The 15,835-nt window shown below is 41.8% G+C and overlaps 1 protein-coding gene across 2 annotated transcripts in view; it reads right to left on the bottom strand.

The window, feature by feature from the left end:
- Positions 1–15,835, bottom strand: part of CRACD (capping protein inhibiting regulator of actin dynamics) — a 55,067-nt gene that overhangs the window by 35,975 nt on the left and 3,257 nt on the right. The window contains exon 2 of one of the 2 annotated variants that reach the window (XM_057376118.1): positions 1,897–2,062. In XM_057376118.1, the coding sequence (XP_057232101.1) occupies positions 1,897–2,062 (166 nt within the window). Of the gene's footprint in view, positions 1–1,896; positions 2,129–15,835 lie in introns of those variants that run through there. The other variant, XM_057376119.1, reaches the window with a different exon arrangement.

The following is a 15,835-nucleotide window of genomic DNA, read 5'->3' as shown; positions in this document are numbered from 1 at the left end:
AATGCATTCACTGTTAGACAACTTGTAAACAACTATGTATATGATTTTAGTTGGCCTATCTCTGCATTCAATTCATAAAYATTTGAAATTATAGTAAAGGCAACAAAAATATAATGGATGGAAAACATGTTGATAACAAACTAGGACAGCAAAACTAAGCTCCTAAAGCAATCTAATGCACTGCACTGAATGCTTGTTGTAAAATGAGTAATGTGGCAAACACTACCTGCAAGCCGAAAATTATCATCAAATCCCACCCACATTTGCACCATGAAGCCTGACAGGAAAAACAGAGGTTTGAGTATTTCTAGAAGGCTAAAATCTCTCAGGAATCCCAGAAAGAAATGTTCCACTTGAGATGAGACATGGGATCTTTCACATTTACTAATCCCCTATTATTTAAATTGTACAGTCTGATTTATTCCACCATAAGCTAACACTTAATGCTTTTGTTAAGTAGAAAAATTAATAGGTTTAAAAATGCAAACATTAAACAATCTCAAGCAAGGTCTGCCACACCTTCATGCCACTGTTGAGGAACAGGCAGGTTGCCATATCACTGTTTGTTTCTGGGTGCAGCCCTGCATTTTCAGTTTTGCCAAATGGGAAATCCCTGACAGTGAGATGATGCCCTTCAGTTTTGTTGTGAGGGGAGGGTACTAAAACCTCCTACAGTTTCTTGGTGTGGTGCACTCAGGTAATGCATCACAGCAGCAGTCAGTCACAACTCCAGCTACAGTGTGGCTAGGATCAGTATTGATTTTGTGAAAAAGTTGGGATAAGCAAAAGAGGAGGACAACATTATACTGCAGAAACCAAAAGGAAGCCTAGTGCTTAAGGAATTTCACAGAATGGTGTAAAAACCAGAAGCTAAAAGAAAAACCWAATTAATAATTTTAAAAATCACATTTTCACAGGCATCCCTGGAAACACTGTTCAGGGTGACGTTTCTCATACCCATTTCATTCTTGAGCAGAGGAACTTGGAATGCTTTTTTACCCTTTCAGAGTTTTTGTTACATTCAGATATACTCTCCAGTGCAAACAGGTTTTTTCCTTCCAAAACAGTAGGCTTTGATCAGGAGTCAGCTAACCTCTCTGAGACAAGCAGCTGGAAATTGAAACAAGTATTACTCACATGCCCATTAGCTTGTGCATCTGGTCTTGGGGCTTTGTGGCTCTTGGGGTACGGGTTTTTTTGTTTGGGTTTTGTTTGTTTGTTTGGGTTTGTTTGGTTTGGGGTTGTTCGTTTTTTGGTTTTTTTTCCTGTTCCTAGGTAGAGATTGCTGACTAGTTAACTCTGTACAGTTTCTTACTCCCACCATCCCCACAAAAAATTCTCATGCTGTCTTTCTGTCATCCTCTGTTGTCACTGGAGTATGATCTGATTTCCAGRTGCCTCTCTCTCCCCTCTCCCTTCTTCTACTCTACATTGGAATTGGTTCAAACTAAAAGCAGCCTGTTTGTTGACCCCAATTACAATGCAAAAATTATATGGGATAGAGTGAAAAAWAATATGTCTGTCCTGACCCTGCAGGGAAATGTATGCAATAAAGTATCTATAGCAGCCAGTTCAAGTTTCCCTTTACCCAGTTTTAAAAACAGGAATGTCAYTAGTACCTCTGCTCAGGTGTTCACCCGTTCAATCACAGAGCTGGATTCAGATTCATTTCTGCTTCCCCCAGGATTTCGTAGGTGCAGACCAGCACACGTGCCCCTTGAGCAGGGAGAATCTCAGGTCTAAAGCAGCAGGTGTCACATTCAGAGGAAGGACAGATGCACTTCCTAACAAGCCATGGACAAACTGCTGCCACCCGGCAGAGGGAGAATTCAAATTCCCTTCCATGAGAAGCAAGGGGGAACAAGCTCTGCGTGTGCAGGGGCTGGCAGCACTCACCTCAGCCCGCTGTTCGGCTCGTCATCCGAGGAGCTGCCGCCGCAGATGCTGCCGAACGAGTGGCTGGGCTTCAGCTTGGCTTCCTCGCAGTCTGAGGCGGGCTCTCTTTTCTTCCTCTTGCCGAAGAGCTTCTTGAAGGGCTGGAATTTGCCTGCCTTTTTCTTGTCTGCAGATGAGAAGACAGAGCGGCGGGGCTGAGGGACGCGGCGGGAGCGCACGCCACGGCAGCAGGTTCAAAGGAGGAATGAGGTCAAAGAGCGAAAGGAGCAGCCCGGAGCAGCCCGAGGTAGCCCCGAGCAGCCCGAGGTAGCCCCGAGCAGCCCGAGGCAGCCCCGAGCAGCCCGAGGTAGCCCGGAGCAGCCCGGCACTCGCCAGCCGGGCAAATGCCGGGCTGCGGCTCGCTGGGGACGCGCCACGGAGGCAAAGCCAAGGCGACAGCAGTAAAACCTCTGCCCTGGGCTTTGAGGATCTGCATCGAGGGGCCMGCGCAGCCAAACATTTGGACGAACAGAAAGGATGATTTTGCAAAGCCAGAATGTAACACCGCAGTGGTTTTAGGTTTTATACCACGGTTTTGGCCATTTTACCAAAAGACAGACACTGCTTTGGTCACCCCGCTTTAGAAGGTGCTGGATCCTCTGCCATGAATTGAAAGCGATTTAAAAACAAAGAGCTGTGTTTTAGTTATGTGGCCTCATAACTAGGCAAGTCAATTTACAAATGAACAAAGAGAACAGGATGAAGTTCTGTTGATTTGGTGCTGGGTTACTTCAGTAAACATCCAGCTTTGTATCAGCAAAGTCAATGCATTTCCCTGACTTTTTTCCCCGACTTTTTCTCCCCAAGTAACTGAGGACAGAATTTAACCAAGCATTTCTTCCTTGAGACACTGAAATTTTCAAAGCTACACCAAAAAATGCACAGCAAAACCACAAAACATACATGAAGACAGGAACAAGAAACAAAAAAAGTTAACCAGGAAAAGAAAAAGGAACTTTTTTTTTTTTCCCCACCAAAAACTGGAGAAAATAAAACTTCAAACTTCAGCTTCAAATTACTATCCCCCCCTACATTAAAAATAAGTACCACAATTTTCTTGTTAACTAGTGCCAAGAATGGGTTAATTTCTCAGGGCTGGGATGCATCAACRAATACATAAAACGTAATAACTTTTAAAGACCTTTATTCCTCTTAGGCTTTACCTTAATTTTACATTAAAGCTACTTTGAACAAACTAGTTAGGGCTTTTTTTCTGTGTTAGGTTTTTTTAAAACCCCAGCATTTAGCCTCCTGTCATAATCTAGCTTGAGAAGCATCATGTTGTACTGGTGACAAATATTTCCATAAGCTAATTACATTCCTGTATATGCTTTTCTCACAGGCTSTGTGTGTCATGCTCTACTCTTCCTGTGGGCTGGGGCTCAGCAGAAATCACTGATTTGGTTGCAAAGTACACACAGCCCCCTGTAAGAACATTTAAACAGGAAACCTGGAAAATCTTCTTTAATAGCATTCTTTAATTCCACCTTCAGTTTTACACTTTACTCTGCTCTACCTAAGCGCTTAGGTAACATCCCCTTTGTAACTGCTGGAGGAATAGCTGCAGGGTTTTCAGAGGGAAAAARATGTGCCCAAGCACATTGTGATCTGGCTACTTCCAGGGGTAAGTGGTTTCCAAACTAGCACGATGCCAGAGAGCCCAAGTTGAATCCAGCATGGGATCAAACTTACACACAGTTAATCCATCTGTATCTGACTGTGGATGAAGTAGGAAACCTAAATTGAAATTACAAAGACACAAGACATAGTAATTCTRCACTTCCTTTACAGATCCCTAAGAAGTTCATACAAGTGTAATTCTTCTCCTTGGGCAGTCAAAATACACAGCAATTGTACAAYTTCATTAAAACAACAGAGCATCCAAGTAGCAGCATAAAGAGAAGAAGCTGAATTATGAACTTCAAATTCAGGCCCAGCATCAGAATTTTCCAATCCAGAATCACTGACTCACAAAAAGCAGATGAGGAAAACAACAACTGGAACGGCAGTTTTACCAGCGTGGAAGAAAATGGGATATGGAAAATTACCTGTCTCCCAGCTCTGCTTTCCATAAGCTGACCAACTCGCATCTCCAGCCAGACYAATCGCTTGCTGCTCAATTCTGACTTTAGATATATACAGAATGTATTTATATATAATAGARTAKATATGAAACYCCTAACAGACAGGCAGGCAACCATGCAGAGAAAGAGAGAAATTATTGCTCTTGGCCACAGCTGCTCCAACCCTTTATGCACTTCAGACACTGACTGCAAAACCCCATAAATCAAACGGTGGAGCACACATGAGAGAAAGCATCAGTACCAGACACAAGACTGGGTGGAAGAGCTATTTGTCCACTGTTCCCACAGTTTCCACTTCTTTGAAAGAGAAAGCTGCACGATGCCAACTGTGCTGGTTAATGTAATTTACTGTGTAAATTAATTCAACTACAGCATTTTTWAAAAAATGTTCTCACCATGTCATTCATCCATATTACTCTTGTCCCCTCCTCTTCTGGAGATCTTCAGATATGACTGTGAATTCCCTCATTGACTCTAAATTTACTGTACTGATTCACCAGTWATGAATCTAGTGTTGAACAAATGTAACAGGTCAACACAGCTTTCATTTCATCAAAATGAGTGAAAACCAACACATTTATTTGCAGCCAAGATCTGCTTTTCTCCATGTGATGTAACATGTCCCTTAGCCGTTTCCTTCCAGCACACCCATCATCACAGTTGTCACATTACTAAGCATGAATTCTTTAAATCAGGCTTTGTGACTCATTCCAAAACTAAAGAACACCCTGCCCTACACAGGCTGCACATGCTGTTCCCCATCTTGCCAGGTTTCTAAGGAGGGAATGCCTGACTGCTAAGGCAAAGTCTGTTTATGTATATTTTTCACAAGATATTAAGGAGGAAGATGTGGGATGATGTCATCTACAGGGTAAAATGCTTCCGGTAACAATAAAACAAGCACAAAAATATTCCAAACATCAGCAACGCAGCAGACAATTCTCTGCACAAAAGCCTTTTGAGTCTGTAATTCTCAAACACAACTCATCCCTTCCGTCCATCCCCACTGCTGAGAAAAAAAACTGGGCTAGGAAAGGATGAAAGTTGGGACATTCARTGGTGTCAACTTGCAACAAGGGCAATTGCTGGGAGAGCCAAGAAACAAGTCAGCTTACATGCGCCATTTGCTTCTCTCCTTAATCACTCTAATGGAATCCTACARATCCAGCCCCAGGAGACCCGGAGAAATAAGAAATTAAACGTTTTTTCCTGTCTGTTTGACAAGTCTATCCTGCTCAAATCACTGTAAACAGTTAACAGTAAATCGGTTTTGAATCACAGAATAACATAAGGTGTGAAAGTGACAGATAAACAAGGCTGGACACACCAGCTAGGATAACACAGCACATATGGTAGGCACTCCCTTCCTTCTCAGCTACCATGAGAGGAGCAGAGCAGATTAGAATAATCTTTAACCTGTCATATAATTTGTCAGATGCACAAAGACCTGCAGTGCCTCACACAGAGCCAGTGAAAGCGGGGAGCATCRGCATCATGCAGGCAGCACATGGTGCCTCCAGTCCCGATGACAGAGGGGAGCAGCTTTTCCTATTGCTCTCTCTTTGCTGCTCTCCAAGAAAGATGAAGGCAGGTACMATGGGCTTTATTGCCAGTAAATCAGGCACAGCCTTTGGACTACAGCTGGCAAAGCTTATCAACRTGCCAGCTGAAAATTCCCCATAAGATAGCTCGCAGTTCAATTGCTCAAATGTTATCCGATTCCATCAGGATTCCTAGGCTGTGATGCCTTTCAAAAAGGGCACAGACTCCTCAACACAAGCACAGGCCAAACAAAGACTTAACTAGCACGATTACAGAGGAAAGAGATTTAAATTACTGGAAAGAGAGTAAGCAGGGGTGAGGTTATGCCACTGGATGGAACAGAGATGTCAATGCCCCAGGAAATACCCAAAAACAATTTTCAAACAAAGCAAACTTAACATGAGAAACAGAAAGATGCATATAATCATAAAGGAGACACCTAAATATTTAACAAGCTGTTAGTTCCCTGCAGCTTTTCCTAGTTGCTGCAGTGTTGGGGGTGCTCACAGCAGTGTGGGTGAGGAAATCTGGAGGGCAAGACCTCTCTGAGCAGAACTGACCAAGCACATTCATCACTTGGTGGGTAGAAAGATGATCATTAAGGGGAAAAATAAGTAGAAGCAGGATTCATAATGTCAATTTGAATTTGAAGTTATTGTGACAAAGATTTTTCAAGCCCCAGTTTTGAAATCTGGTTTACAAAGATTTCACAGAAATTTTGCTCATTATATATGAAATGTAGCACCTGTCTGTAACACTTCTTATTGGATGAGATATTGCACAGGAGCTGTCTCCAAAAGAATGTGTTCTTTGTTAGTGAATTTAATGGCTATAAAATATGGTGTAATAAGATAGATTAATGAGAATATGAATTATTAAATTGAATAGACATTTCTGTCATGGATTTAGAGAATGGAAATCCATTTGGAYGTGGCATTAAGAACTGTATGGCAGAGAGGGCAAGTGAGTTACTGGGCAGCAGGCACAACATAACAACCGAGGTGGAAAAGGGGACTAAAAATATTGTTAAGAGGGTAAGTTGACTGACATTTTAATTTCATCTCCACAACAGAAAAAAGCTGCTGTGATACACATTGCCAGCATCACTATTAAAAAATCCACCTTGATTTCAAGTTAATGGTATGCTCATTGATGTTCTTTTTAAAGTAACTCAGGATGTATCCGCTACAATAAGCACTGCTCTGTTGAGCACCAGATTGGCCATGCACCCACACAAACATTTTTGCTTTTCAGATCCCCACCAAAAAAGCTGCCTTCTGTGCCCCCTTGCCCATTCTGTTCTAGCAGGGCATGGACCTTCTCTGGGCAAACTGCGATTGGCACTTGCTTCCAACTTTCCCACTCACTCCACATCTCACCATATCAATTTCTGTGAGTTCCCAGAGGTGCTCATTATTGCTGATAAATTTTCAGCACTCTCTGGAGAGTGTTGGGATAAATTGTTTCAGATCAAGGAGGAAGAGAGCAGACTTTGCTCTGCTTAACAATGTTCCCGTGTTTTAAAATAGGTGTGACCTCCCATACTTATAGTACGTTCATCTGATTTCACAGGGCAAATTGGCTTCTGGAACTTTTCTACCTTCATGACCTGCCCTCAATCCATTGTCCTCTCTTCCACAGGAAGCTAAAAAGGAAGCTGGGATTGATAGATGGACACAGTCCAAACATACAAAGCAAGCGCAAACACCAAAGAACCCAAGGAAACATTTAAGAGAAAACACAGGGAATAAAGACTGACATAAAATAAAAAGACTGATGATCAGATTCAATAAAATAACTTCCCAGAAATGGTTTCAACTTGGTGAGACATTTATTGATAGCACRTAACAGTCAAAAAGCTGACAATGTGCATAGTCTCATGCTGACAGAGATAATATCACCTGACATAACATCAATACCTGAGAAACAATAAATGAAAACAAGATTGAGAAGTATTGAAAGTGTGAAACTGGTGCAGCCACAATAGTCTAATAAAACACCTAGGCAAAGCAAAGGAAAAACAGTGTGCCATTGCTTGCYGGTTTTTCCAAGAGTATCAAGTGATCTTACAGGAGATACTATTTCTTGCAAACCTTGTCCAGAGAGGATGAGGTATTCTTGGATTACCTGATATAAACTAGTAAGATTACCTAAAGTATCCATAACACAGCCAGAATGAATCTTACTTTCCAGAAACATCCATTTTCCCTTGCCACCTGCAGAAGCAAAAGCATTTCTATAAACAACAGCCCATTTTGTGATTTTTTCTTCCCCCCAAAGACTTATCTTCCACAGAAACCATTTGTAGCGGAGACAGTCGGCTGTTAAGAGACACCTATGAATCATCAGAATGGAGTCTATTAATGTTCAAACACCATATAATAYGCTTTATCATCCAGAGCAGGGAAAGAGCTATTTCAATACTTCTCTTGATGCAATAAGGAAATACTCTCTTGAAGGCAAAAGGACTTAATCTCCACTGCATGAGATTTGGCACAGTGGTTTTTGCAAGCAAGAAATTTGAATGGAAAGGAGGAATAAAGAAAATTTTAAAAATATTTTGATGACATTTAGCAGAAGAACTAGAGCTAAGTAAATATCCACTTCTTCAGTCTCATGTACTATGGCAAAAGTCTCACCTTCCTTCGTTTCTGAGCTCCTGTTTTCCTCTTTTCCCTGCCTATTAATTAAAGTGTTCCCAGCYAGTCTTTGTATTTCTGTGCCTTCTATTTTTCATCAAGCATCAAACTGAGTGGTCCAAGAGGTCAGAAATCTTCATTCACCCAACCCTTCATTTTAACACTAACATTCTGCCTTCTTAATCCATCCCACTGCCATCCTTGGGCAGCATCTTTCAGACAGAGAAGATACTGCCCTCCAAAAAACACAACCAAACCTAGAGCAGGCAGGTCACTTTGGGAATGTGTGGGGTAGGCTGGGGACAACAGAGACTCCCAGCAGGGGAAACAGCATGAGAAAATTAGTATAAACCTCAGGAGAAAACCCTACTGCAGCCAAGAAGTTTCCTTCTTCCAGGGGAAAGCCCCCATCACRGGTTACACAGCGGGTAGCCAAGGGGTGTAAAAAAATTTGGGATACACATCCTGAGGATGGTAATAATGGGTAATGGAGTTCATACATATAAGGATGCCTGAGAAAGGGTTAAATAAATGCAATAGATGTTCCTGAGATTCTGGGCTGCATTGCAGAACGTACCCAATAAGGTAAAACCCGCTYATTATAGCTCTGGGTGCAGTGATGYGTGTGAGACTYTRAGGAAGGAGGAGACCACCATAGCATCTGATTCACCAACAAAACATTATATAACAGASRGGAGAAAGCTTTGTTGTACTAGGGCAAGACTTATTAACTCATATTTTAAAGATGGAAGACCCTTTTGGTGTGCTGGTTTTATCTGAGGTTTCCAGACCTGCATTAAACACTTCATGTCAATGTGATAAAGAGATATTGTCTCATTGTTTCCTTCTCAGAGAAAAAAAAATAAAATATGGGATTCCTTAATTTCTTATATGGGAAAATTCCTGATTGAAAGCATTTGAAACCTGAAGTCTTGGTCACGCTGCACGGGAAAAGATAAACCTCCCTGAGGCAAAGCTACTTCCCTGAGGCCCCACAGCAGAGCAGTCCAAAGTCCAAGGRGCACCACGTGCACTGGACAAACAGCCAAACAGCTCCCACTGCCCCTCCCCAGCTGCCACAGCTCATTTATTCCTCCTCAAGGCTGGCACAGGCTGCTGACAGACCAGGATCCTACACTCAAATCACAACTTCTAGGATCATTCTTGCAAGGGATTTTGTTACTTTTACAGGTTTCTGTGCCCCTCCAACTCTACAATAAGTGCTGCACTGCAGTGGTTAACATTTTTAGATCCATACCACGTCCARTTTTCCACGGTGAGAGAATGAGCATTTCATCCTCACAGAAACTGCTGCCTTACCATAGAAAATGTTAATTTTCAYGAAGAAAGCATGAAACTCATAGACCAAACATCTTCAGTGATAATGCAGAAGCGCTACCAGCATGCTGCTGAGTTCTGCTGATAAGAAAATCCAAGAAGTATCCTCAAAGGAGAGTCAGAGTGCTATGCCTAAAAATCTGGATGGCTGGAGGACTGGGATAACAGCAAGGAGCTGAAGTGTTATGAACAAACTCATTCCTTTAGGGCTTATTGCTGAGATGTCCAAGATCAGCTGGAAATGGCTGAGAAGACAGATGTGACCACTCCAAATTAWCCCAGGATAATTATAGGCCAGCACTGTGGTGCTGCTGCAAAAGATCAATGTCCTCCTATGGAAAGGGCTCCGAGGAGTGGCAGGGGTTACTACCCAAGTAAGGGGCTGCAGAGACAACTGACCAAAAAATTACTAGGTGCTAATAAATCAAGACTGTAAGAAAGCAGGTACATATATATTTTAATAATATGTTAAAATAATATATTTTAGATTGGGATTTGGATTTTTTTTCCTTTCTTTTTTTAAGGGAAAAAACAAACTAATACGTTTCTGAGCTCTTTTTGACACAGAACAAATTCTCTCTTCATGTCACATACAGGCAATATAATTGGATAAAAATTTCACGTGATGGTGCAAAACCAGAAGCATTATTTCTGTTTTTAATGCCTAACACAAACTGAGACCAGTATGGACATAGATACTGTGAGTGATTTTTTCTTCTTTTTTGCAGTTTCAGTTCATCATATTTTACAACAACAAACGTATATTTTAACTTTGCAATTCAGATGAACTGCTAGAATACTTTAGATAGGTCAGATTAAATGAAGAGAGCAAAATCTTCATTTTATGAATTTACCTAGTCCCTGGTCATAAGAGATGTTAGGGAGTTTTCTTGAAATCAATATACCTTTGAGTTAGAGCAGGTCCATGATGTACATTTAAAAAGTTTCAACATATTTCTACATGTAACTATAAATGGAGGGGAGGGAGATTAGAAGAAGGGGAAATCCCAACAATTACTTTATGCCTGTGTGTTGTCTTTCAAAGTTCTGAGAATTATAAAGTGATACAGAAAACACAAGAGTAAAAGAGTAAGCAAATGATGAAGTACTCCAGTGGACATACTAATTTAATAAGTTCTTCATTAAATTTTATAAGGGCAAAGCTGAACAGAAGGCAGTAAATCCATCTCCTCTCCCAAGATTTAGGGAATGAAAATTAAAATGCCAGAACCATCTCTAATTTCTGCAATGAATCACAAGATCCCCTTGTTAGAGTGACCTGAAAGCCAAGCTAAATCTGACCTCAGGCTGAATATGTCTAAAAGAACTAAAACACTTGTGCTGATCTCTGATTTCAAGAAATTAAATCATGCTGTTGTGGTTTACAGCTGGGTAGCAAAGTAAGGAGGGCATATCTTAAGAAAAGAGCTGCACAAACCATAGCATTCAAATTCTCCAGGAAGCTCTGGCAAAAAACGATGACTAAAGTCAAAACTTGCAAGGTGAAAACCACAGTGAAGAGGAGCAGGGAGTTGGGAAGGGTTCTGATTTTTAAAGTGTTTGGGGTTTTTTTTTTTACTTCTGGAGAAAGTCAAACCTCAACTTCCTCATTCTGTTGGGCGAGGTATTCAGAAGGAATCGTGGCACTCATTCCCCAGACTGGCATATGCCCAAAATATCACAGAAAATAACTACACTCAGCAGCACAGGGGCTGAAGACCCTGCTCTGTGTTCCACTCCAAAGCCCAGAAGTGCTGTGCTCCCGCATGGAGCCACCTCTACTCGTGGAGCTGTGCAGAGTGGTGGCAMAAGGACACCTTTCCCTCCTCACTGCTCTTCCTGCATCTTCCTGCTGCATGCTTCCCTTTCCCAACCACCCTGCCAGACTCACTTGCTCCTTCTAATGAACAAATCCTCTTTGATATTGTCACACATTGTGGCCAGATTAAGATTTGGGGCATCCATCTTGAGTCTGGGAAATTGCCTATTTAGCAAACATCTGGATTTTCATTGTCTTAGCAGCTTTCACTGCATGCACARGCCCAGATTATCACCGTCCTGAGGAAGGCAGCACCACACTGAGGTGTTCTCCATGTTGTTCAGGGACAAGATTTGCCTTYTGGGCATGTCAGCAGGAGAGGACAGTCAGCTGCTGCCGTGTACTTACAACTCCTTCTGCTCCTCTTGCACCTCCAGCATCACAGCCTCACCCTGGCACTGCAKAGAGAGCAGCTCTTCCACATGTCCTGCTGACATTCCGCTATTCCCGTCTGCACTGGATCGTCCTTTCGAGTGCTATGGTTAGATGGCCATTTCCAACGTTTTCTAAAATTGCCAGTTTTTGTAATGTAGACCACTATCAGCTGAAGGATRAAACCAGTGTCTCACTATTGTAAATATTCAGGTTGAAGTTCTGGCAGTTTTCTCACACACTGTATCTGCTTGAGAAAAGGAGCTTAAAATTGACTCAATTCCTCATCTTGTCAATGCACCAAAACATACAGAAGAGTAAGATCTTTCCCCACTGTTATTTATTAAGCAAAGAAAAGTCAGAACACACTCCCCCAAAACAATGCAGTTCATGTATTTTCAGTTTTGTTTTTGCTGTTTGGAGGCAGCTGAAGAATTGAGGTGATTGGTTTGATTGAGGTGATTAGTTTGCCTTTGTTTTCCATAATTAAAACAAAGGAGTAAGACATCACTTGAAGCACTTACTGACTGGAACACGCARAGAAATCTGATGAAATCTTACAATTTAGACCTACATATAAATACCAAAGAGATGAAAAATCTTGAATAGTTCTGTTCTGATATTTGCAAAACTAACAATACTCACTTCACAGAACACTCAGATGTATTTTGCCATCACAGTTATTTGGCTAACACTGAACATATTAACATATAACATTAATGAGTAGAAGCAGTTTTATTTTAAATGTCAGCCAAGTAAGATTGCTACTGCAAGTACAAATATCAAGAAAGGATTCTTTACAGATCCTCTAACATCAAAATAGAAAAAAAAATCCAATGTACTACTGTGATATTAAATCTTCCCCTATCTGTTTGATTTTATGAGGCTAGAATAAAATTAATTACTTATTAAGAAGCAAAATTAAAGAGGAGAAGAGAAGCAGCCACAAAGAGATGATACTCAAGCATTTATAAACCTAACTATTTTAGAAACATCTAATATAATACAAATCCAAAATGGCCTTTGAACAAAAGCACAACACTCTCTGTTCCTGAACTAAGACAACCACATATTTCCTTTTAAATCATCCTTCTCTTAGGTAGTGAGACAAAAGAGARAAAAAATTTCCTATTTTCATTCTGTTTTGGTTCCAGGCGAGGATTTGGYGGGCCAGGATGTGACTGATCACACTAATCACATATCGTCTCACCGTGCTGAGATTACAAAGCATTATCAGCAGCACACTGGTGAGATACATCAAATTTAGCCACACAAGGTGGACATGATTAAACTCCACTGAGAAAGGAGACAGTGTTTTCTCTCCAGTATCATTTACCCACATTGGAATTTATTTGCCATTTACTAYGTGCCAGAACTAAACAGAATGGAGGGGACTCAGGTGGCCAGGCAAATCACAAGATTCCTTGAGCTAGTGAGGATGGTTAAATGTAACTACAGCCAAGAGAATTTAATGCATTGTAGATGGCAGGATATGACATCAAGATGTGCCCTTGAGTGAAAAATATTCAATATGCAGTTTGTAGGCCTCGGAAAGGCACTGGGAGTGCAGGTTGTGTCTGTCATGCTCTGAGGGACTGCAGCAGCTGTGACAGCCCCAGGGACCAGCCAAGTGCCGTGTCTCACGATGCAACATCATTCCACAAAATATCACTTGTGCAGGGTGTCTTCTGGCAGATCAGGTACCCCCCAATTGCTCCAGTGCAATGGCAAGAACAAGGAACAGAAATCCTGTCCTGGATCCGATTGGTGCCAGGGTCGGTCTRTCTAGCATGGATGAACACTTGTTTCCCAGATGCTGAAGCAAAATTTTGGATCCCTGAGAGCAGCTGGGTACAGGACTGTGTCCTGACTGTCCAGTGCAGGGAAGTTCACAGTGGGAGTCAGAGGAAGCCCACCTTGACTAAACTGCATTTATCTCCGTTCCTTAACTGCCTCTCTGACATCTCAGACATCTCTTGACACCTGCATAAAAACCCTTCCACCTGACACCCCTGCTCTACTTGTGAAACTCAAGGTACAAGAGCAGTCACTGCAAAAACTCCCAGAAAGCAGAAAGGGCTGGGGCCAGAGGAGAGAGAGGAACAAAGAAGAACAAACTCAACTTGCTTTGTATCTATTCTTAACTAACTAGACTACAAGTGTTCAGTAGCTGAGCCAGTGTTTTTCCATCTCTGCAAAGCATCACCTAGAGTTACAGTAGCACATACAAGTTTGAAAGAATTCTAACAGTACAAAGATAATACACAAGATGAAAGAAAAGTTTATAATCAGTTTCCATGATGTGAGAAGCCATCCTCAAGAGACTCACACATCTCTCTCCATGACACGATTTGACGCTGAGATAATGCAAAGAATCTCAAATTCAAGTTCTACTTCTTGAAACTTTGCTGACATTAATGTTTCTGAAAGATTTGTCAAATATGAGTATGGAAACAATCATAGCTATTGCTTTGTCCTGTGGGCTTAGAGAAAAGTCTCACTCACATCAAAAAAGTTCTGAGTGACAAGAAGAGTCATTCCAGTGCTCTGTGTTGGCCCTCTGTTAGACCCCAGACCCTCATACCGAGTTTTCTACTGCATATTCAGAAAAATCCTGATGCTCTAAATGACTGTGCTAATCTTGATCCTTCTTTAAAGAGCAGAGCTAAAGCCCAAAAGCCACATGTGCAGTAACACCCACCCAGGCCAGTCAGAGGAAAGAACCACTGAATTCAGACTTATTAGGTGACAGTGCTGTCAACAACACAAGGGGAACTTTACACAATGTACAAGTTAAGCTTGGGCTTCTCCCACCCCTTTGCCCSTCTTCTTGACTTTTTAAGACTAAGTCCTGCATCTAATATGGAAGAAAGAAAAACACCAGTTGTGGGACAGRAACACATTGCAATGCCAATGCAGAGTAATATCTTCTCCAGGATTTTTCCACCAGAGGGTATGTTTTAACTGCAAGAAAAAACACATTTCCTCCTTTTCTTTTTCCTTCTCTTACATTGTAGATTGTTTGAAGACAAATCATAAAATGAACAACCACACCACATCAGAAGAAAATAGGACATTCTCCAAATATTCTAGTTTTTAATTTGGCTTGATTTATCAGGTATATCTCTACCTGATGGTAGAGAGATGACATATCAGGGTATRGAGGGTATGGATTGTTCRTAATGTGTCAAAACTGCCCTCAGARAAGTCCTCAGAGCCCACCCAAGAAACAAACTCTCTGAAAGACATCACCCTTTGCAGTGGTGGTGGAAACACCGTGCTTACAGCACAGAAGGATCCCAAGCAGCAGCTCTGAGGACCTCAGTCCTGGGGAATACCTGCAGAAGCATCACCAGCATTACTTTGCCTCTACCAAACTGAAGGGGGAAGGGGGCTTACTTTGCTTTATTTCTTTTACTGAAAACAGGTTTTGTTCCAAGATCCACAGCAGGGAAAAACAAGATGGCTGTAAACCCCTCAAGGTGTTAATGGGCAAGGCAGCCTTGCCAAACCAGAACTTTGGTCTCCTCTGCTGGATTGGGCTCCTCACCATAGCTTGCAGTTGTTGAGGCCCTGACCTGGCTGTGAACAGCTGTGTCTTTCTGCCCTGCCCTCCTGGACCATGCCACCAGACTGGTAAGGTTGGTTTGTACCTGTTGTTCAGGATGCCCAAGCACCCTCTGCAGAGTCAGCCCCTCATTATCCTCCAGCACGGAGAGCACGGAGCCGTCAGCTGGGACAAGGGACAAGCACAGCCACAGAGCAGCTGGTCATCCCTGCCTCAGGCTGTGCTGTGAAATGGGACAGACACTCTGCTCCACAGGCTAAAGAGGACACCTCCTTCAGGGAAACAGCATTCCAGAATAACAATGAAATGTAAGCTGTCATGGGAGAAGAACATGAAGAGATTGCATCTTTGGAGTAAGGAGACAAGATTTTAATCTCACTGTCTAGTAAGAAACCAGTAAACAAGAGGACAAAAGTCAACTGGGTTGAGAGGCCTAATTAGTTGAAGAATTTTACTGAAAGTATAATTTTATAGGTGTAGCAAAGCAAGAGGTACTAATTAGTTGCAACTCATTAAGTGTAAGTTGTTTACTAATTTA

The sequence above is a fragment of the Malurus melanocephalus genome, unplaced genomic scaffold (genome assembly GCF_030028575.1).
Source record: "Malurus melanocephalus ecotype Western Australia unplaced genomic scaffold, MMel_1.1 scaffold_270, whole genome shotgun sequence".
In the NCBI taxonomy this organism is placed as follows: domain Eukaryota; kingdom Metazoa; phylum Chordata; class Aves; order Passeriformes; family Maluridae; genus Malurus; species Malurus melanocephalus.
The sequence above is the reverse complement of the archived record's forward strand: the minus strand, read 5'-3'. Positions and strand labels throughout refer to the sequence as shown.